General features: G+C 32.8%; 1 protein-coding gene across 16 annotated transcripts in view; it reads left to right on the forward strand.

The window, feature by feature from the left end:
* Positions 1-22,352, forward strand: part of LOC106468799 (CUGBP Elav-like family member 2) — a 371,251-nt gene that overhangs the window by 250,900 nt on the left and 97,999 nt on the right. For 3 of the 16 annotated variants that reach the window (XM_022397877.1, XM_022397873.1, XM_022397888.1), the window contains exon 2: positions 21,183-21,873. The exons of the other annotated variants lie outside the window; for them this stretch is intronic. In XM_022397877.1, the coding sequence (XP_022253585.1) occupies positions 21,673-21,873 (201 nt within the window). In that variant the 5' untranslated portion in view covers positions 21,183-21,672. The remainder of the gene's footprint in view (positions 1-21,182; positions 21,874-22,352) is intronic. 16 annotated transcript variants of the gene reach the window in all.

The raw sequence follows: 22,352 nt of genomic DNA on the forward strand, positions 1-22,352 counted from the left end.
TTCATTACCATTCAATCCGTCCCCAACCATTATTAGTCTCAAAGTGGGTTCCTCGTCATCGAATTATAATTCAGATAAATTATGGTGAATATGTTTTACTTTGGTGAAGAAAATTCAATAAACCAGATCACAAGTTAACGGTGTTTACTGTTAAGTACAATGTAAATAGTTATTTTCAGTAGCGATTAAGTATAATTTGTGTTATGCACCCAAATACTAATTAATTTATATTTCCTATATATGATATTAATGTTTCTTGTCACGTTTCATACACATATAAGGCTTGCTTGTGTTGTTTACAAAAGATAAAACCAAGAGATACAACGATGAACAGTTGACTTATGAGTGTTAATACATTATTAACAAAGAGAATGAACAAATTTCACAAGATGTTGATTTTTGGGGTCCTTAAGATAGAACGTTTTGGTGAAAGGAAAAAAAATCAGACCTCCTACAAATCGTGTATACTTTCTTTGGCCCTGTAGAGCAAGCGTGTTCAGAGAAGGAACAGCCAGTTTTCTAGATCGTCGAGTGGTTTCTTTAATTTGTCTTCATTTCGTTTTCCCTCCTTTGTGTTTATTATTCCAATTTTTTTTTTAAGTTGAGGACAGCTATTATCACCTCTATCTCCGCGCTGTAAACAGGCGGTTATTTTTACATGCAGCACTTTCTCTGGGCCGTTGAATTTCTAGCTTTATAAAAGATTTACCTATTTTTATCTTTATTTGTAGGCGAGGTTAAATCTCCGTTTCTTTTGAATACACAAGTTACAATATATTATCATAGGTTAAACTAATACTAGTTATAAATATGTTCACTGTTCGAAAAGTGTTATCAAAGGATATTTTACAAGGTTACACATCGTCTACGGTGACAGTTAAATTTATCTTATACTTACCATAATTTATCGGACATATCTATTTTTAGATGCCTGACATGGCCTAGTAATTAGGGCACTCGACTCGCAATTTGTGGGTCGCGGGATCGAATACCATCACTGAATATGATCACTCTTTCAGCGGTGGGGATATTACAATATGACGGTTAATCCAGCTATTTGATTATAGTAGTACAAGAGTTGATTGTGGGTGGTATTGACTAGTTGCCTTCAGCTAGTCTATTAAAAAGTTAATATATATATATATACACAACAATGAAGCCGCAAAGGCGAAACGTTTGTTTAAAACAATATATTTTATATACATCTGGAGTGTAAAGGTAGTTTTTTCTCAACTTTTTATCACAATGTGTAAATCCCTCCAGTTTGCACTACAAATGTTGAAAGCTAGTCTATTACTTTTAAATTAGGGACAACTAATGCAGGTAGTCCCCAAGTAGCTTTGCGCTAAACGTAATGAGGTTATTTATACGCACACAAGTTACAATTCTCGGCATTAAGGAAACTTTTTAGGTCAACGTATGCGATTTTTCTTGAAGTGGGCGATTTTCAGCATTCATTTGTAAGTGTATAACAAAACCTATAAAAAGGCTTAATGAAGAAATTAAACTTAAAACGTTGCAAAACTTTTATATTTGTTATTCAGATGTTTATTAGATTTTCATGAACTATTCAGTTATAAAAAAGTTTTAATTTATGATTTTTTGTAAATATGATATGGTCGAACGGTTAGTGCTTACAATAAATTATTCAGGTATAGTTTTTCAGTACGTTTGGTATATTGTTATAATGTATAGGTCATTTATTATTTGAGAATTGGAAAACTATTAAGGAATTTTACAGCATTATTTAGCTAAGATATCTGTTAGTACTTAAAATTATGTCTGGCACTCGACTAGCAATGTGCGAATCATGAGATCAAAACCCAGTGTTAAATATATTCATCGCTCTTTCAGCCGTAGGGACGTTATAACGTGACGGTAAGTCACACTATTCGTTGGTATGTAGGTGAAATTGGGTACGGCAACAGATAACTTTAGTAGCTTTGCCATAAAGTAACTTATTTTAATTACTTTTTCTTCAGTTTTATCAAATATAAATTCTAAAGCTAATTTGTTTTGCCTCTTGAAACTTTCTAGAGATGTGTTGTAAGTTGTCTATATTAAACCGAACTGAGAAGGAAGTACGAATCGGTATCTATAATATTGTTTTCATAAGTTGTCTCACTTAACAGAAGCTGGAGAAGCACAAATCGTTTCTAAATGCCATTTTTAGAGCTTAATAAATAAATTACATTAATGGTTTTTACTCCTCTACAAGTGTTCCAGTTTACTAGTTGTTTGAATTTAAGAAATATAGTTACTAAAAAAAACCTAGTGACATAAAATTGTTCTCATGATAAAGAACATTCCGAACTAAAAATTTCTTAATTCTAGTTTTAGTTGGAAGATGTTAACAAAGACGTCCCTCGGATTCAATGAATGAAAAATAATTCTAAAAGAGATTAGTGCTATAATAAATATTTTTATATGTAAGTATATGATTGTTGTTAGAAAAGACTTGTTTAGAAACTTTAGTCCAGTAGTGATGGAAATCATCGTAATAATATTTGTAAGAAAGGATACTGAAGGCATTCCAGTGTACATGTTTGCCACATATGTAATTCAGTTGATGTGTTATCAGATCTACATTTATTATAGTAATTTTTTTGGCAGAGCCATTATACCATCATTAACATATTTTTAAGGTGTGTCAGGCAAATAGTATTTCTATAAATATCTAGTTTAGAACTGGACAAGTGTTTTCTTTAGCTTTGTGTCGTATTATTTGAGTTCATCTAAACCCCCGCTGAAATAAGAGGGTGCATTCAAGCTGTTACATAATGCATGTTATAATTAAAACAAGATATTAAAAAGATATTAAGATATTAATTTAAAAGGAATGGTAGGGATCTTCAAAAAATTACAGAAACAAGATGAGTAGCTTAAAGTAAAAATGCAATTGCTAAAAAGGTAAACAAACAAGCTTAAGGTTTGAGATATAGTGTTGATATTATTTTATCAAGCTTTATTTTGACTCTCCTAAACATGACAGCTTTTAGACATTGAGTCAAAATGAAGATTTGTAGCTTGGGGAAGTAACGTCAACACTGAGTCTCAAACCTTAAACTGGTTTGTTTACTTTTTTGTATTCCTTTTCACTTTAAGCTGCCTTTATTGTTTCTGTAATTTTTTGAAGATCCTATTCCCCCTTTTTAAATTAACAATTTTAATAGTCTTGTTTCTCTAGTTGTTGTTTTTATGCCCCTCATGGACATAAATCTATATAATAGCGATACCGTCCTATTTGAAACGGTTTAGTTTAATGAAATATGTAATTAGTATATGATGCTCTCTCTGTAAACAATGGCAACCTTTGGATTGACTCCATGTAGAGTGGATGGCTATTGCCACAATGTTGTTATTGATAGTGGTACTGCATGTATGATCATTATGATACGTGGTATCAACATACCACAAGTTATGTATATGCTTGTAAAATACACACATATACATAGCTACTATATTTGTACCCTGTAGCTATATGGGGAGTCTCTAAACACTGGATTGGAGGGATTATGAACTATACTGGAATGTTGCATGGGCTGAATTTTTGAAGTTCTGTAGATGCATGCATGTATATTCAGTGCAAATATAAGACAATGTGTCATAATATAATAGGATGTGTATACAAATATGCATTTTTAATATTTCTTATAGTTGTTATATTTCCTCCTTCCTCCTCTCCGCTGACCATAGTAAGTCCGGTCACGGTTTTGCTGCAGCTGGCCAGATTTCATCTTTCGGTGATATTCTGCACATCTAATTATATTAATATACCTTTCCCATCCATTTCTGATGGAGTTTGGATCCTGGTTCATAATAACGACCCACTTTCTGCAAATTTTTTTGAAGCTTTAGTAAACGTTTTAAGTGTAACTGGATATTGTTATTGTTAAGTAACAGTCCAATAGTAAGAAAAAATGTCCTAAGAAACCACTTTCTTGAATAAAATTGAGAAAAATCTACCTTAATCATCCGAAAACTGGTGAGTATTATGTATAGCTCAACTTAATCTGTGAATGACCAAGGACAAGAAAAGGACGATTGTTCCCAAATTTCTCTTACCGAAATTAATCTCCAATTCTGTTCTGAAGAACCACAGAGAGAATGGTCAGCTTAGTGAGTAATGAAAGTAGATCTCCAGCTGAATTGAACATGAGAGTTTTCCTGAAACATTAGATCCCCTATTCAGCTGTGTTCTCTTATCCAGGAAGCAAGGGAGTGGCACTTGAACAAAGGACGTGTGTGATGTGTGCAGTTTCAAGATTGATTGTAGGATTAAACGTTCGGATGACTGGAAGTTTTGTAGATCTACATTGATTCTTAATTGGACAAATCCCACTGTGTCAGCTATACAGAATCATGAAAAACTCGATAATAAGAATTTAAAAAAACTTGGAAATGGTGGATTTATTAAGATTTGAAAATCTTTCCTTGAAAAATAATTTACTACGACTACAGCACGCTCATTTTTATTTGGGAGGATGGGTTATTCTTCTGTTATTCAAGTTTTTCATTGTTTCAAGTAGGATTGAACACTTTCCTCACATACTGTCTCATGACAATGAAACGCTAAGTCCTCGCTGTTAAACAGACATCACTAATAATGTATAGAGAATTTGAAGGAAAAAAAGTTTAAGTTACTTACGTCAGAGACCATCCTCATATTACATTGTAGGGGTGATAAACTCCCTGCTTGTAAGAACCTGTGATCTTGGATTGCCCTAACCCCCTTCAATTGGGTATAGTCCGTTTACGAAGGAGAGAAACATTACAAAAGCTTAAGTATGCACGCATAGACTCCGGTTAAAGTAAGATAAAGATAGGGTTCAATACATCCTGTCGACTGGATACGAAATACTTCCAGATTTTTTAAATACCCGCCCTCCGGGAAGGTGTAACTGCTAGTTCTTGCGAAAGGCTACTGGGCCTGGAGCCTTTTCTGGAATTGTCTGACAGTTCTACAACAATTTACTTTTGCTTCACATTCAATAAGAAAAAGGATTTTATTGAAATTTTAGTTTAAAAATGAGATATTATCACAGCATTACATCACAGAGAATATTGTATCGAAGTATTTGTTTTTAAACGCAGTTATCAATGAAGTACCGTGCTTTTCTGTTGCAACACTCATGAGATTTTTACTAAAGAAAAATAAATAATTTTTTTGGTTTGTTTTTTGATTGTTTTATATATGAAACTTACTCCTTTTTGTGGAAATTTCAATTGTTTATTTATTGCTCAGCTTTAAAAATACCGTGTAGCAACCTCCATTATAATAATTATGTCGGGCTTTTTTATATAACTTTTCACACTGATGATATATACACATGATACAGCTTTAACTGTAACTCATGTTGATGTGGAAGTTGGCAAAGAAATTTTGCAATTTGCTTTTAATAAATTAAGGTATTAACTTAATATAAGTGAAATATATATGAATAGTGATAAAACAAAAACTATGATAATTCACTCACAATGTACAAATATTATTAACAAATATGCCTTACAGATTCATGATCAAAGATGTAGTAATAAATATAAACATTTATTTGTAGATAATAATCAGTATTCTGATTGTAAATGTACGTATATAGAAAATGTTAATACTAAAACATAAATATGATTTGTAATAAATAAGACCTATTATAGCAAAATTATGTAGGATACAGAATATTTTACCAATTAATTAATATTTAAAAATACTTTGTATATTTAGCAGAATCTGTTATACGTTATGGATTTACAATATATGGATCAACAAGTAACATTCACTTAATATATATATATAATTCAAAAAAGAATGTTTAAGATGATAGTCTTTAATGAAAGTGACGAACTTAATGCAAATGTTACATTAACAAATGAAATTATAATAAATTAATTATTTTATATGAATGAACTTTATAAATACATAATAATTTCGAATTCTATTATAGTTTAAATCATAAAGTACTAAAAAGTTAAATGTATAATACTAGAACATTAGAAAATAAGTATTATGAAATTCCAAATTACAATAACAACTATGGAACATGTGTAAAAAGAGTATAAAATATATAAGTATATAATGAAGCAACTCTACATGGAGTTATGAAATATAAATAAAGAGTAAAAAATACCATATATAATGAACCAACTCCACGCGGAGTTATGAAATATAAATAGAGAGTATAAAATACCATATATAATGAAGCAACTCCACATGGAGTTATGAAATATAAATAAAGAGTAAAAAATACCATATATAATGAACCAACTCCACGCGGAGTTATGAAATATAAATAAAGAGTATAAAATACCATATATAATGAACCAACTCCACGTGGAGTTATGAAATATAAATACAATTACAGAGTTAAAAAAATAAAGATTGGTTATTTACCGATATTCGTAGACAAACTGATTAATATTAATTGCATGATACTTTATGCATATAGGATTAATATTATCGTTAATTTAAATTTTTAGTATCTATGTTATTGGTTGTTTGTCATAAAAGTACAATAGCATTACAGAATATTATGTTTTTGTGTTATGTTCAATAAGTTGTTGATTTCAAATATATGTTAATATAAAATGATGATTTAGATAGATTTCTTATATCAATTTCGCCTTATTGTGTTTTGTTTATTTATATTTATTAATATATATAGAAAATTTTGGTCACAGATATTAAGGAGTTTCCCACAAATAAGCTAATTAAGCTTCGTGGAAACTTCTTTATATTCATATGTTTATTTTTTATTGATATGTAGGTATTGTATCTGATAAAAAAAAAAATATATATATATATATATATACACACACACACACAACTTCTTGTTACACACACGTAACACATAAAGTGCTACCTGAACAGTGCTTTCAGTATCAATGGTTACCCTCGCACCCGGAGGGGTGGGTATTGTAGCCGGGTCCGGTGTTTCACTGTCTGTCTGTGTTTCCGCACGTTTATCTCGTAGACTAATAGACCGATGTGCACGAGCATTTTACATAAGATGGGAAATCATTACAGTACAGACCTCCCCAAATTCGCTCATAAACCAGATCCGGATACAGATTCTCGATCACTTTGAAGAATTTTTTATAATGGGGAGATAATGCATTTTCGCGGTTTGCAGTTAATAACTCAGTAAAGTGTGTTCGGGTTTTTGCCAAATTGCATGGACACATTAAGGTTGAGACTCCTTATCACACTACAGAGAATCATTCATTCTGGACCCGAGAAGGTGAAATTTGACGTTATTCAACATAAACGCATGCAATCTCGAAAAGGAGCGGAGGGGGGGAGTATACAACATCCCTGATTGCTCTTGTTTTATCTGTTATTTGTCAAACTCTAGATTAGCAAGTGATAGAATACGTGTTATCTATTATTGCACACATCATGCAGCTCGAGAGGCACGTGTTTAGAAATACGTGCTTTGTATGCAACTTAAAGTGTAGCCTCAAGGTTAAGGTCGTGGTGTAATATACAGAGCGTTGCAGGTTGGATCCTTAGGACAGATTGTTATATATAGGTAGATAATGTATCAGGCTGGCTGTAACATTGCCTGTGTAGGATTGAATGTTCATCGAAACGGTATTTTAAATATCTCCTCTATAGATCATCAAAACCTTTACAATACTATACATGGTTTCCTCGTATAACAATACCTATGTAATGGCATGTTATTTGAATGTCTGTAAATATCATAGCAAAAAGTTTGAATTTCTTGTTCTTCTTTCCACTCCTTTTTATTACATGATAACTCGAAAACCAATTTCAATGAGGTGATATAGCTTCAAACGGAGTTTCCACTTTTATAAGTATTATCAACTAGCAGTAATTTAAAAAATCATAATTCTAGTGTAAACGATATTATAATTACCCCTCGAAGTTAGCTTTCTCACAGAAATTTGGTGTTTCTTTAAGCTTAAGTACAGAGTGAAACCGGAATTACCAGCCAATAATAGATAAACAATAAATATTATAGTTGGAACCTCATTGTTTGGTTATAAGTACAATCTTCTTATATCTATTGAAACACTGCATAAAAAACACAAGTAATCATAAAGCGTATTTTTGGAAACTGTCAGCAGTATGTATCTAGTACAGAGTGAAACCGGAATTACCAGCCAATAATAGATAAACAATAAATATTATAGTTGGAACCTCATTGTTTGGTTATAAGTACAATCTTCTTATATCTATTGAAACACTGCATAAAAAACACAAGTAATCATAAAGCGTATTTTTGGAAACTGTCAGCAGTATGTATCTAGACACAACCAAAATCTAAACACACAAGTCAAGAAAAAACGAAGTAAATGTAGGGATGGCTAATGTCAATCATTCAAAAACAATGCAAACAAAATAGTAGGGATAGCATTGATGTGTGTGTATAACCTATAATACACATACACATCATTTCTGTGAGCGAAAGCTCCTTTTTAAAAAGTGTATAAATAGTTCTGTATAAATGACAACACACTCATTCCCTGGTTTATTTTGTCGTTGAAAAACAAATGAAATGTCATAGAAGTTTCTTAGAAAACACGGCAGGGGAAGAAGTACGTTTTTGTCTTACTTTGGCGACTTATTTCTGTTACTGTATGACAGATATTTATTTCTTTACATTTGACCTAATATAGTTTCAAACTGTATATTTGTATTCACTGTTTATGTAACCTTTGCCTGGTTTCTTTTGAGTGTATATTTAATTCTTTCTAGTTTGTTATCTGCGTATTGATTCCGTTTGAGTTTTATTGTTATTATTACTTCACTGCGAAGTGTCGCAAAGCAGGGCATATTGATTTGCTCCTGCCCGCCCTGATCTTTTGGACAGGATGTCTCTAGATTGGACCGATGGATTTTGACCAAACTTATCTAACGGATACTACATACAAAGTTCTAGACCTAATTAAGTTTTCAAGGTGAAGATCATTGTAGGGGATATGTATTTGATAAACACTGCACTTTTTTATGCGATATATATTTAGCCTCAGTTTCTACGTTCTCTCGTTTTGTTTATCCTGTTTCGGTTCATAATGTCTTCTAAGTTAGTACCTGATTTCTGATGTTAGTTTGTTCATTATATATTTAGTCCCTGATATTTTTGACCCTTTTTATATTATTAGAACTGACTCTTTTTGTTTGTTAATGAACCTTTGAAATATATTTAACTTGCCAAAGTGAAACCAGAAAGTAGAAAAAAGATTAACTGGAAGGAATAATAGTGTTTGATTTTGTAATTTTCTATGATTACGTAATATAAATAATGTTTTTTGTTAAGGGATTTTCTTCAAACCTTTCGTCTTTAATGTTTGTTGTTGGTTGTAGTCAATGGTGAACCTAAAAACTGATTGGCTTAATGTTTCCAAGTGTGCTATGACCCAAATTTTATTGCAAACCATATGCTCGTCACCATTAATCTAGCAAATAACTATCATCGGTTTGTGAATATATAATTTGTTAAATTCTCATTAAAATCTCGGCGTACAAGCAAGGTTTTATGATCTATAAATGTAACATTTTTGTGAATGTCGTTTTAGGCTTTATGGTCTATAGATGTGAATGGCGTTTAGTAGTAATGGAAATCTCAGTAGGGCATGTAATTCATGGGATTTTAGAAATTATGCAGTAATAATCAAAAAATGACATTTTTTACCCAGGTTGGATAATGTAAACGGTTTCACGCTGTCGTGTACCCTTCTTCTTCTTCTTCTTTTTTGAGTGCTGTGGCAACATTTTTTGATGACATTTTTATATTGTGGGTCTGTGTCTGCCTTATTAAAGCGATGTACTGGTCCACGTGGGTTCGTTGTCCTCCGTGTTTCTCTGATCGATTTTCCTGAGGTGATTGAATCTGTATAGCTTAGATGTGGTAGTAAAGCAGGAAGGTAAGGCGGTGAGAAATATACCACCTGTAGCCATTAGAAAGAAGACTGTGTATCATTCTGCCTCCAAGGTCGAGAAAATTGTTCAAGATGGGAAACGATATCTTTTAAGAAATTGGTTTATCGTTGTCTTCAGTTGTAAGTTGCATCCTTGTTTTTACGTGTTTAAAAGTTTGAAAAAATATATTTTACACACAACTTTCAACATACTTTATGAACTTGGATAAGATAAATCATGCCCCCTGTGGCACGGCGGTATGTCTGCGGACTTACAACTCTAGAAACCGGGTTTCGATACCCGTGGTGAACAGAGCACAGATAGCCCATTGTGTAGCTTTGTGCTTAACTTCAAACAAACAAACAAAAAGAATCATTATAGATCTTTAATAACCGCAGGTATTTAGTATACTTGTATTAATGTATTTTACATTATAAAAAGAATCAGAACTTTCCTGATTAACATTGGAATAATTTTACTTAACATTCAACATTGTTGTCACTTTGATTATCACCTGTTTGGTTATTTTGTTATATTAAAGTACGTTCTGTTATTAACAGTTATGTATGCTTAAGATGCAATATCACCAGCATGTCAAAATTTGATTGCTGAGAAATTACTATTTTCAAAACATGATATTGTGGATTTGTTAATTTCGAATAAATGTGATAAAATAAAATACACAGTTTCATACTAAGACATGGTATGTTAATGCTTTGAGAAAAATCGTTTCTGAATAATGAATAGGAAACATAATGATCCAAGATTTTAAAAAAAAAGAATTTTAATTATGTTTTGGCTTAAATAATCAGATATGGAAACACACATTAATAAGCAGTTATTGTTGCATATTACAAATAAATGTATAGCTTCAGGAAAATGGACTGTTTTATGAACTTTCTACTGACCAGGATATACATGATCGTTATCAAACACAGGTAAGAATCAGCACTAGGTTAACTGGTGTACTTCGTGTTTTGTGTGACTATTCTCAAGGTATTTAGTATATAGAGAAATAGTAGAAGATAAAGTTCCCATTTTTGTTTTTTGGTAACACTACCTGGTACCTGTTTCACTTCACATTAATTATTGACGTTACCAGAAGTCCTTTTTGTCATGGAAGCGTTATAATATGACGATCAATCCTACTATTCGTTGGTAAAGAGTAGCTCAAAAGTTGGCGGTGAGTGTTGATCCCCGGGTTGCCTTCCCTGAGATCACCAGTTCAAAATTATGGACGTCAGGAGATATCCCTAATAGCTTTGTCATGAACAAGACAAACAGTTGGGTTTACATATTTGTATTTTAAAATGTATAAATATTTCTCATTTTCTTTATTAACGCTACCTGGTATCTATTTTACTTCAGATTAATTGACGTTATAAGACGGTGTTTTGGCCTGAAAAATTAGCATTTCATCACTTGGTTACGTAATTTAATGTTCTTAGTGCATTTTTCTTTTTAATTATCTATGTTATTTACCGCTCCATCTTCTTTAGTGCTACTTTACATACTATCTTCATATGTCTATGATTACCAAACTTTTAATTTTATTCATGTTATTTACCACGCTATCTTCTGTAGTGCTACTTTACATACTATCTTCATATGTCTATGATTACCAAACTTTTAATTTTATTCATGTTATTTACCACGCTATCTTCTGTAGTGCTACTTTACATGCTATCTTTATGTCTCTATGATTACCAAACTTTTAATTTTATTCATGTTATTTACCACGCTATCTTCTGTAGTGCTACTTTACATGCTATCTTTATGTCTCTATGGTTACCAAACTTTTAATGTTGCGTCCCCACTGCCAAATAAAAATTATCCAGTTTCAGATTTGTGAACCATGCAAAGTATATAACAAATTGTTATAAACTAGTAAGTTGTACAAAACTGTTATAAGCTAACAATTGAAATATATATCTGACACTTATTTGAAATGTGATTGACGAACTTTATTTGTGAAACAAGACTCAAATGATTCTTTATGTAGATAATGTATATTTGTATACTGCATTAATATTCCATAATTACACATGAGTTTTCAGTCTGTAAGGATTCCACAGAAGGCCGATGGGGCCACAGATATCATTAGAGACTATTCACAGAACCCGGTGTAGATTTTCATCTAGTCCTCGGGCTGGAACGTATGAAGATGATTAGCAAGGCGGATTAATTTCCTCCGCTGTCAGGCTACGACTTTTCAGACGGATAGGCGTAATAACAGGAGTACCTAACTGAAACGCCTACCTATTATTTCCGCCCCGGACCACCCGATCGACTACACCATTCCAAGTGAATGGGTGTGTTGAAAGAGACAAATTTTCTATTTGATTGTAAATTAATGATAATTACTGTTGTCACCTTTCATAATTTACCTTTGCAGACTCTGTGACAGTTCAACCCCATTGCTTCTTTTCTTTTTTATATTTCTTTGTAGTGGTTACTACCGATGGTTGGATGGAAAATCGTTCCAAAAATTATTTTGTAGGTTTTTAATGAGACTTTTTTTTACGAATTGAACGACCTCTTCTTCTCTCTGCGAGTCACCTGTGAGGAGTATAATGAAACTGTTCTATAACTTTTACACCGACCTCTGTGATCGACAATTCCAACTACATGGTCTCTTGCAATACAGTTTTAAATTAGAGAAGGATTTCCGCTATCAGAACCTCTTTTATGCGTGTATTGCTTGTTCTTATTAATTACAAAGTAACCTATACAGTTGTATTGTTCTCATTTCCAACTGCATGGTGAACAGGTTTGTTACGATGTAGAAGCGACCAGTTACGTTTGGCTATTTATTAAAGCCGTTTCTTGTAAAGAAATTTCTCTTACGAAAATTCAAGAAAACATAAAGGAAAAACTACTGAAGTGTAGTTTCTTACGTTTTATTAATTACTGGTGATTTTGGCAAGACTGTTGCAACTCAACTGGTCATCCGATCAACTCCTGAAGTAAGGTCAAAGATAAGATCTTTGTGCTAATTATGATGAGACAGGATGCATGTTCCAAACAATGTAATATTCTTTTGTTAGCTGTCTGAACTCTGTAGTGTTTTAATCACAAGTGTGGTGGGGCGGTTCAAATGATAATGTTTCTGAAAAGAGTGTGTGTGACTGTTGTTGTGTCGGTGTTAGTGTTTCAGAAAATATTATATTGGTGTTTCAGCACTAATAATTTAATTTTTTTAACGGTAGTGTTCAAATCTACGGATATAACCATTATATTATAATGTACTCCTCAGAGAATGTAACTGTTGTGATGTTAGAATAGTACACTGGTGTTTGTTTACGCCGTGTTAATAATGTCGCTGCATCCAAAAGATTGTAGATGTTTTGTTAGAACCAATCATGAGTTTTCACCTACAAGATGAAATAGGTGATTCACATTAATGTTCGTATGCCTGTGTTTCAGGCAGGAATCTGGCTGTTTTACTGTTGGTGTTCGCATATGTTGCTTTTCAGCCGAAAGAAAGTCAAAGTGTTTTGGATGCACGTAAAACATAGGTGTTCTGGTATTCATCACATATTATAATGGTCCAGCAAAAACTGCAGTGATGCTGCAAAGTTCATCTCCTACACAAACAGTGCCTGCAAGAAACTGATACTTTCCAAAGTGCGACGCCTACACTAGTTGTTATATATTCATACTCCCAAAACTCGTAAATAAGTAAGACAAAACGTATTTGAATTACTTCAATATTCATGGTGACCAGCTATTCTAAACTCCTGTAACTTTAGAACCTTTCTCCTATGTATAGCATTAGTTTTTATGTTCGTTAAGCTGCTTTTGTGCTATTTTTTGTGTCGTGTGTAATTTTCTCGTTTATATTTTTTTAAAGATACGCCATTAAGTGAAAGCCAGTATGGTATAATTCTTGTTTTGTAAATGTTGTGTGTTGTTTTGCTTATTATGTAAACCATGCGGAGGAAGTTACAAACGTATTTCTAGATGTTGTTCTTGTTGTTTACTTTATAATCAACCAATTAGATGTTAAATATATATATAAAAATCAGCTCTGTAATACTATTAGCAAAATACTATTATATATAAACACGGTTTGTATTAACAGCATACAATATATGGATACTATTATATGTAAATACGGTTTGTTTTAACAGCATACAATATATGAATACTATCATATGTAATTACAGTTTGTTTTAACAGCATACAGTGTCTGGATACTATCATATGTAAATACGGTTTGTTATAACAGCATACAATATATGGATACTATCATATGTAAATACGGTTTGTTTTAACAGCATATAATATATGGATACTATCATATGTAAATACGGTTTGTTTTAACAGCATACAATATATGAATACTATCATATGTAATTACAGTTTGTTTTAACAGCATACAGTGTCTGGATACTATCATATGTAAATACAGTTTGTTATATTAGCATACAGTGGTTGGATATTTACAAATTGATTGTGTTCGTTTTCACTTCTGACACAATTATTTCTTTGCGACCATATCATACATCATACATATTCTGAAAGAAAATCTCATATTGAATTAACGAATGAAAATGTGATTTGAATTATCTCTTACAAATTGAGTCAACATACAATGTCTGTAAAATTCAATAAGGAAATCGTGAATATACAAAGTGAAACTGTTAACTGTAAACAACAAGCTACAATACTATAATAATGTACATTATATATTCAGCTAGTACTTTGTGGGATATTTCTTTTCTTTTTCAACACCATGACATATCTTCATGTCATGCTAAATACAAGCTTTTGCTGATCACGTGAATCCAAGAGGTGTTTATTTCAATATGAATCTGCGGGTAACAAGTTCGATCCCGGTACCGCTATAGAAACAGACAGACAAACATGACCAATCAGAGAGACTGCATTCTCTCGCCCCGCCGCTCCTTTTCGAGATTGCACGCGTTTAACGATAACGTAACATTTCACCTTTGAAAACTCCAAAAAATCCTCCTCAGATCCAGAATAATGAACGATAGGTATTTTTTTTAATATGATGAGGAGTCTCAACCTTATGAATTTCATGCTCATGAAATTTGGTACAAATCCGATGACACTTTACAGAGTTATAACCCGAAAACCGCGAAAATGCCCTATCTCCCCATCATAAAAAAAAACTCTTCAAAGTGATCCGGATCAAACTGGGGTAGAATAGTCCCATACTGACTTCCCATCTTGTGTAAAATTTTTATTTACATCGGTATATTAGTTTTCAAGACAACGTGCTCGGAAACGCAGACAAACGGACCCGATAGCAAACACTCGCAGAGTGAGGGTAAAAAAAAATCTGTATACGATGGGACGGTGGCTGCTTTACGATACTACTGTTCGGTCAGACGAGAGTAACTTAAATGTTGGCAATGTATGCCGTTGAGTTGCTGCCGTCCTTCTCGTGTATCAGTTTAGTATTAGGGATGGCTAGCGCAGATAACTCTTTTGTAACTTCGCGCGAAACTTTTTTAAACAAAATCGAATGAAGTCCATTTCCTTCCTAGGCATTTCAGAATTCTGGCGCTATTCAGATAGGAGAAATAGCTTGAAATTGAAAGATTCTGGGTAAGTAGAAAGTGGCGACATTCGTATCAGACTTGAAAAAGAACAGACATACTTGTAAAGACACACATTGTTGAATCAATAGCTTCTAGAAATACGAGCGTGAAGTATTAATATGTTTCTGTTGTAATCAGCTTTTGATGGTGCTCATGAAATAATCCCCCTGTGGATCAAATGTTGTTAACACCGAGAACAAACAGAATTATTCCCCTTAAAAGATGCGAAATTTGAATGTCATGTGAAGAAGCGTTGGTGTTTGTATTAAGTTATTAGAGTAAAAAGTAACTTTTAATACTTTATTCATGATACAGTTTTGTTGGACTATTGCAATCTGTTGACTAGTAACACGTGTATGTGTGGTTATATATGGATCTACATATGTATATATTTGTCAACACTGTTACTTGTCTGACGAAATTATTATTGAAAGCTTAGTGTTTCAAAAAGTAAGGGAATTGTTTTGAATAAAACCTAATAAGTTACACGTGAGTCAAAGGAGGGTTAAAAATTATATCTTAATATATCTTACTTGTAAAAATGTTTTTACAGTAACAGACTGGTTGCAATTGGTTCGTTGTTAATTTTATAAGATGGAAAACCACACAGAGCAGGAACAGCGTGTTTATTATTTACAAGATGAACATTTTTTTATTAGCGATTAATAGACATTTAGTCTAGAAATAAACGTTATTTCACCACAAGCGGTAATTAAAGGTATAAAAGGAATAGTCATGATCAAATGGATATTTAAAACAAAGATTAGCTAATGAAAGCGGAAGAATTAATAAACAATGGATAATTAAGTATGTTTAGTCAGTGATTTTATTACTTCTTCTGTTTTCAAGTACATTAATAAACGTTATTTCACCATAAGCGGTAATTAAAGGTATAAAAGGAACAGTCATGATCAAATGGATCTTTGAAACAAAGATTAGCTAATGAAAGCGGAAGAATTAATAAACAATGGATAATTAAGTATGTTTAGTCAGTGATTTTATTACTTCTTCTGTTTTCAAGTACATTTTATCACGTCATTGTTTTACATAATCGTAGATAACCTTTGTTTCCTTTTATACTTTACCACTGATGATAGAATTTCATTGTTTCGAAACGTTCGTCGATCGTATATATGCTCCTTATAAATATCAAACACGTTTTTCGTCCCATGGTTTCGTTGATGAAGTGCTCCTCATGGTATAAAGCTAACTATCTTTGTACATTAACTACTACGATCCAGTCTGCATTAGTTATGATTTAGACCGAGAATTTGGTTTGTTTATATTATTACTTCTGGAAGTGGAAGTATATCGATTTATGTACACAAGCACGTTGGAAAATTGTTCTTTAATATTAACTTGGATGGTTTGTGTATTTACACGTCGTCGTTGTTGTTGTAACAGAATTTACGTGTGATGAGAAACATCGATTGTGATGTGGACTAAGTTACACGTGAGTCATATTTATCAAATAACGTAAATTCGTATTAAGTTGAAACATTTATTCCATTTTTTAAATTTAGATACTACTTCTCATGTTTGGTGTAAATTCCAGAGAACGTTATAACATGCTACAGATCCTTCTATTTTATATAGGTTTGGAGAAATTGTAATTTTCTAATAGTGTGATGTAGAGTCGTTAAAGAAAGTTTGGACGTCAAGCTTATTTTTTCGCTTTGAATATATCATTTTGTGGTTACCTCATAAATTTTTGTCAAATTATGAATTCATCTTGAAAAATAAAAACAGTAACATAAGTATTATGTTAATCTAAATATTTTGTTATTTCTGAAGTAATCCCAAAGAAAATTTTTTGGGGTTTTTAAAAAATAACAACAACTCGAAATTGTAGGCATGTTTATTTAAAAGCGGTTACAACCGTTCGACTTAACTTTGTATGACGTGATAACACGTAATTCTAGGTCACTTTTCTGTACCTATATATTTTAAAGAGTAACGAGTGGGGGAGGGGGGGCTTTTTAAACTTCTTTAAACTATGAAACAAAATTAATTAGGAGCAGGGAAGTACGAAAGACACTACCATATATAAGGGACGGGTGGGTGTAGATAGTACTATGCATAGAAAAGGGGGGGAGTATTTGGGGAATGGATCTATCATCTCTCAGAGTTCCATCTCAAACAGCAGTATTTATGTGTTAAGGTTTTACTTGTGACTTTATTTGTTTATAAACACTTGAAATACCCTGTTGAGTTTTAATGCTCGACTCTGATACCCAGGTTTTGGAAGCTTCGCTAGATCTGGTGTTTCCTACTAGAAAAGTCGATCGGTTTGTGATTTTGGATCAAACATTGCGGCTCATTAGATTCGTTCAGAAACCTTTCACACGAGAAACTGTTTTAATTACTTGAAATATACAGCACTATCTCTACATTTTGTAAACTCTGTGCATTCAAATGCAGAACAATACAATCAATATAAAAGATGATTCGTACGAGAATCACGAGTTTTTTTCTCCTTAATTAATACTCAAATCATCACCAGAATATATATCCAGTAAATTAGCATGATCAGCTATTGCCGAATGATATTGGATATATTTACCAAGGTTAATCGTGTTTCCATAGAACGATGTTCTATGACTCGTTCTGCCCTAGGAACCTCCTCCATAGCCGATCATGCCATGGTTGCGTACTGTTGTCTGTGAAGTCAGACAACAAGTCTTGACAATGACAGGCCAACTAAACAGTGTTTTTCTCGAAATGTTCTGTCTGTGGTTCTAGATCGTCAGCAGTTACTCTGTGTGCGAACATACTTTATTGAATAAAACTATTACATGTTTTCTACTGCCATAAATGTATTCCGGTATTGTATAATGGTCAGGAAAACCCCATGAATCAAACGGCTGGGTATGTTGTCTGTAATGCCATTTGTGGCGACGTTCCACTCTGTTAGTATGTAAAGTGCAATTAAACCGGTGTTTTTGAAAATCACTGAAAGTATCACAGTAAAGCAGTATGGAATAACCTATTCTAGTTGCGTGACTGTAGTCTTAATATTACCACCACGACATACGTTTGTCAGTAACGTAGTCACAGCACTTTGAAACATGATCTAAAACAAACTCTTGAGCTAATGCTGTAAGTTTGTCTAAGAACGTTTAGTTTCTTGTATGTCAGTTCTCATTTACTATGGTTGTGAGATATTTGATAAGAAAAACAATGAGAAGAAACAGGTGTGTTTAAACCACGCAAAAAAGTAACATAGTTAAGAATTCTCGGTTTACAAGTTCCGATTTTTCCACGTTAAATCAAGAATTTCTAAAATTTCTAGTAACTGAGACATGCATATCTTTCTATTTATCGTGTTACGTGGTAGCTATGGAAAACACAGTTTGCTTTATCTGCATTATTCATGTCAGTTAACGTTGTTGTGGTCCCTTTGACCCGCTCCAGGATAAAAAAAAAAAAACTAAGCTTACTGGTTCACCAGTTCTTCCGAATGTTAAGTAAACTTAATTCAAATAAAATAAATAATACATGTAGTAATAACAGATAATTTGGTACTAAAAATATATAAATATTTTAATGCTCGTAATAATAATAAACCTAATTCTAGTGTGTAATGATTAAAGAAATTGATAAAAATTACAATTCAGCAACTTAAACTCGTCCACACCTAAACTGTTGTTGTGCAAGAAATGTCTGTCGTATTGCAGCCGGCCTGATGCAACCTGTGAGCCCGGCATGGCCAGGTGGTTAGGGCGCTCGACTCGCAATCAGAGGGTCGCGGGTTCGAATCCCCGTTACACCAAACATGCTCGCCCTTTCAGCCGTGGGGGCGTTATAATGTGACGGTCAATCCCACTATTTGTTGGTAAAAGAGTTGGCGGTGGGTGGTGATGACTAGCTGCCTTCCCTCTTGTCTTACACTGCTAATTTAGGGAAGGTTAGAGCAGATAGCCCTCGTGTAGCTTTGAGCGAAATTCAAAAACAAACAAACAACCTGTGAAGTCCTCGCCATAACTGGATATGTCAGATACGCAGATACAGTATGATTGACATATTATTACATCCGTTTGTTCCTTATAACTTATTGTTAACTCTCGGTATGATAGATGAAAATATTTAATTTACTGTATTAAACTTAGGTGAGACAGGAATTATTTTATTATTCAAATATCGTTTTGTTTTTTTATTGGTGATATTTTGAAGCACGTGCAATAATCTTCATATTAAAATAAATATTTCATTGTAAAATAAACAAAAATCTTACTTTTGTTCGTTGAAGACTGGGAAATTGTCGTAATTCTATTTATTAAAATAATCCATTGTGTCTGTAGAATAAATTTGTATTGAAACCTCAAGGAAAATGTTATATGGTTTCATTTTGGAAGTTTTCTGTGTATGGCTTATTTCGTAACACAATCTATAGTATGTTCCCAGCGTTTGTTGCTAAGTAAAAGAATAAAATACACCAGCTTGTAGGATATTATATATGTCGTTCTGGAATCTGAGAAGGAATTTCCTGTTGTGTTAGCGATACTCGAGTTTCCAACTTTACTAGCAGTAAGTGACAAGGTTTAGTATGGTAAGCTGTTTTAATACCTTTCAGCTTTGGAAGTTTCAGTTAGATGGATTACACATTGTGCTAGAAAGCTAAGGTAACATGAATAGGAGTTTGGAGTTTTCTGTGCTCGTGGGAGCTTGTCTCTCCTAACGAGTTTCAGCCGTTAATAAAATAAGGAAACGGGGGCTCCTGATTTTGAAAACATTCCCTCTTATTAATAAGTTGATATATATGTATCTTACATTACATTTTTCAAGTGTTACGCTAACAAATATTTGGGGCTATTGAACCGTATCTGTATGCGGATCTACCTACATTAGATTATCAACACGTAGGTGAGGAGCCCTGGACGGAAAAAAAATTAAAAAAAGGATTTAATAAAGAAATTGCTGCAGATGTTTTTCCTACGGAACATAATTTAATGGTTTTGAGATTAGTCAGACAAACTTATTTTATTTTATAAATTGAATGTTCACACCAGCGAGTTCCTCATTTCGATCATGGTTAATTCATGAGGGAATCTCCGCGTGAAGCACATTAGTTCTGACATTCTTTTTCGCGCGCAGTAACGTTAGTCATAGCCCTCCCTATGTTGTTTTCCTGAAATTACTATTAATCAATTATTTTAGCAATGATTTATCTTAAATTCTAACTCCCAAACAAGTGAAGCTACAGTGGAAACTTGGAAATTTTAAAATTGCATTTACACTTTTTTTTCTCCTATTTAAACACACGTTTTCTTAGTGAATAGTTAAGCAAATGGTGCGTAATGTTTATCCTGAATATACTAATAATCCACTGTTTGTTTTGTTTTGGATTATTGTTTGTTGATGATCTGTTTTCAGAGTAATCCTTCTATTTACTTTCGATACCCATGCTAGTCTTAATTGGTTATTCCTTTATTTTTTATATGTAAAATAAGTCATATTTTTTGTCCTTAATAGTTGGTAGTATTTAAAGTTAGATATACATGTTCCTGTCCTCTTAGACATATTCGATGTTTAGCAATTGTTTCAATTCAGTAAGCAACGTTTGATGTTTCAGTTAGTTTAGAGTTTAATGAATTAGGTATTTATAGCTAAGCTGTGGCTATGAGATATGAATAATTAACTTGGTCTTTGAGCTGTAATAATATTACAAGTTACAAAGTGATATGTCATAGTATCTTCTTTTTTCAGTGGTCTGTTTTCTTTCCATACAGACGATTGCCACGTGATTTACCAGATGACACCACGCCACCTGTTGATTGGAGACTGACACAGTCATAATAAGGCTTTTCACCACAATCAATAGCAAACGAGCTCGCGGTATAGCACAAGAATCAAGTGGCTGAATGACGTAGAATTTGGAAAACGAAGTTATATCATTTAGGTGGTTCGAATAGCCTCCCCAGTGCCGTCGTTAAAACAGTAAACAGTGAATTTCTCGTAATAAGTTGTCTAAAAATTAGAAGTAATTGTGTGTGTTTACTTATACATACATATATATTATTTTTGCTTTGTAAATAAGGAAAATAAAAATAATTTGATCAACCACAAGTTATTCTTCTTGAAAAAAAAAATTAACAAGTTGATACTTTACGACATTACATAAAAATCCCTGAATACGTTTTCGTCGGTAAGAAACAACAATATTAACTTTCTCTGCGCGTTCTATTTGATCTAAAAACGGAACCTTGCACACGTATTCTGATGACCAATCGGCCCATGGAAGTAAAACCCTTCAACAGAAGGCTTAGCAAGCGACTCAAAGCCAAGGCTGCAGCAGGCGCCAAAGCAGCTTTCACCCGGCACGTTCTTCAGAGTTTTGTCGCCAGAACTTTCTTCAAGAAGGCAGGGGATTTTACCCTAGCCACCCATCTTCCTCTACCGCTTCAGTGTTTGGCGTTGCTGGTAATAGCTTTCTTTTCTCTTGTATTTGTTAATAAGAATGTTTTGTGTAATGGTTGTAGTTCTGTAGCGGAAACTCTTTATGTATTTTTAATCGTCTTTCGCTTGGTTAATGTAATGAAAACTGTGTTCAGATACAAATAGTATTGGAAGCCAATTTAGTGATAACCTGCATAATGCATGCGTAATTTTCTATCCACTGCTGTATTTGACACAAAGCATAGCCTGCGATGGAACTGCTCATGAGAACTCTTAATATTTATGGTTATTAAAGGAAGGCAATACATCATTGTTTAATAGAGACAGATCATTACATTGTGACAGATAGAGTAGATCAGAAACTATTTATATGAAACAATAGTTTTTACTGGAGAAAAAATCTATCCTCTCCAGTTTAATACTGATAGAGTAGATCAGAAACTATTTATATGAAACAATAGTTTTTACTGGAGAAAAAATATATCCTCTCCAGTTTAATACTG

Source organism: Limulus polyphemus, unplaced genomic scaffold (genome assembly GCF_000517525.1).
Source record: "Limulus polyphemus unplaced genomic scaffold, Limulus_polyphemus-2.1.2 Scaffold91, whole genome shotgun sequence".
Classification (NCBI taxonomy): Eukaryota; Metazoa; Arthropoda; class Merostomata; order Xiphosura; family Limulidae; genus Limulus; species Limulus polyphemus.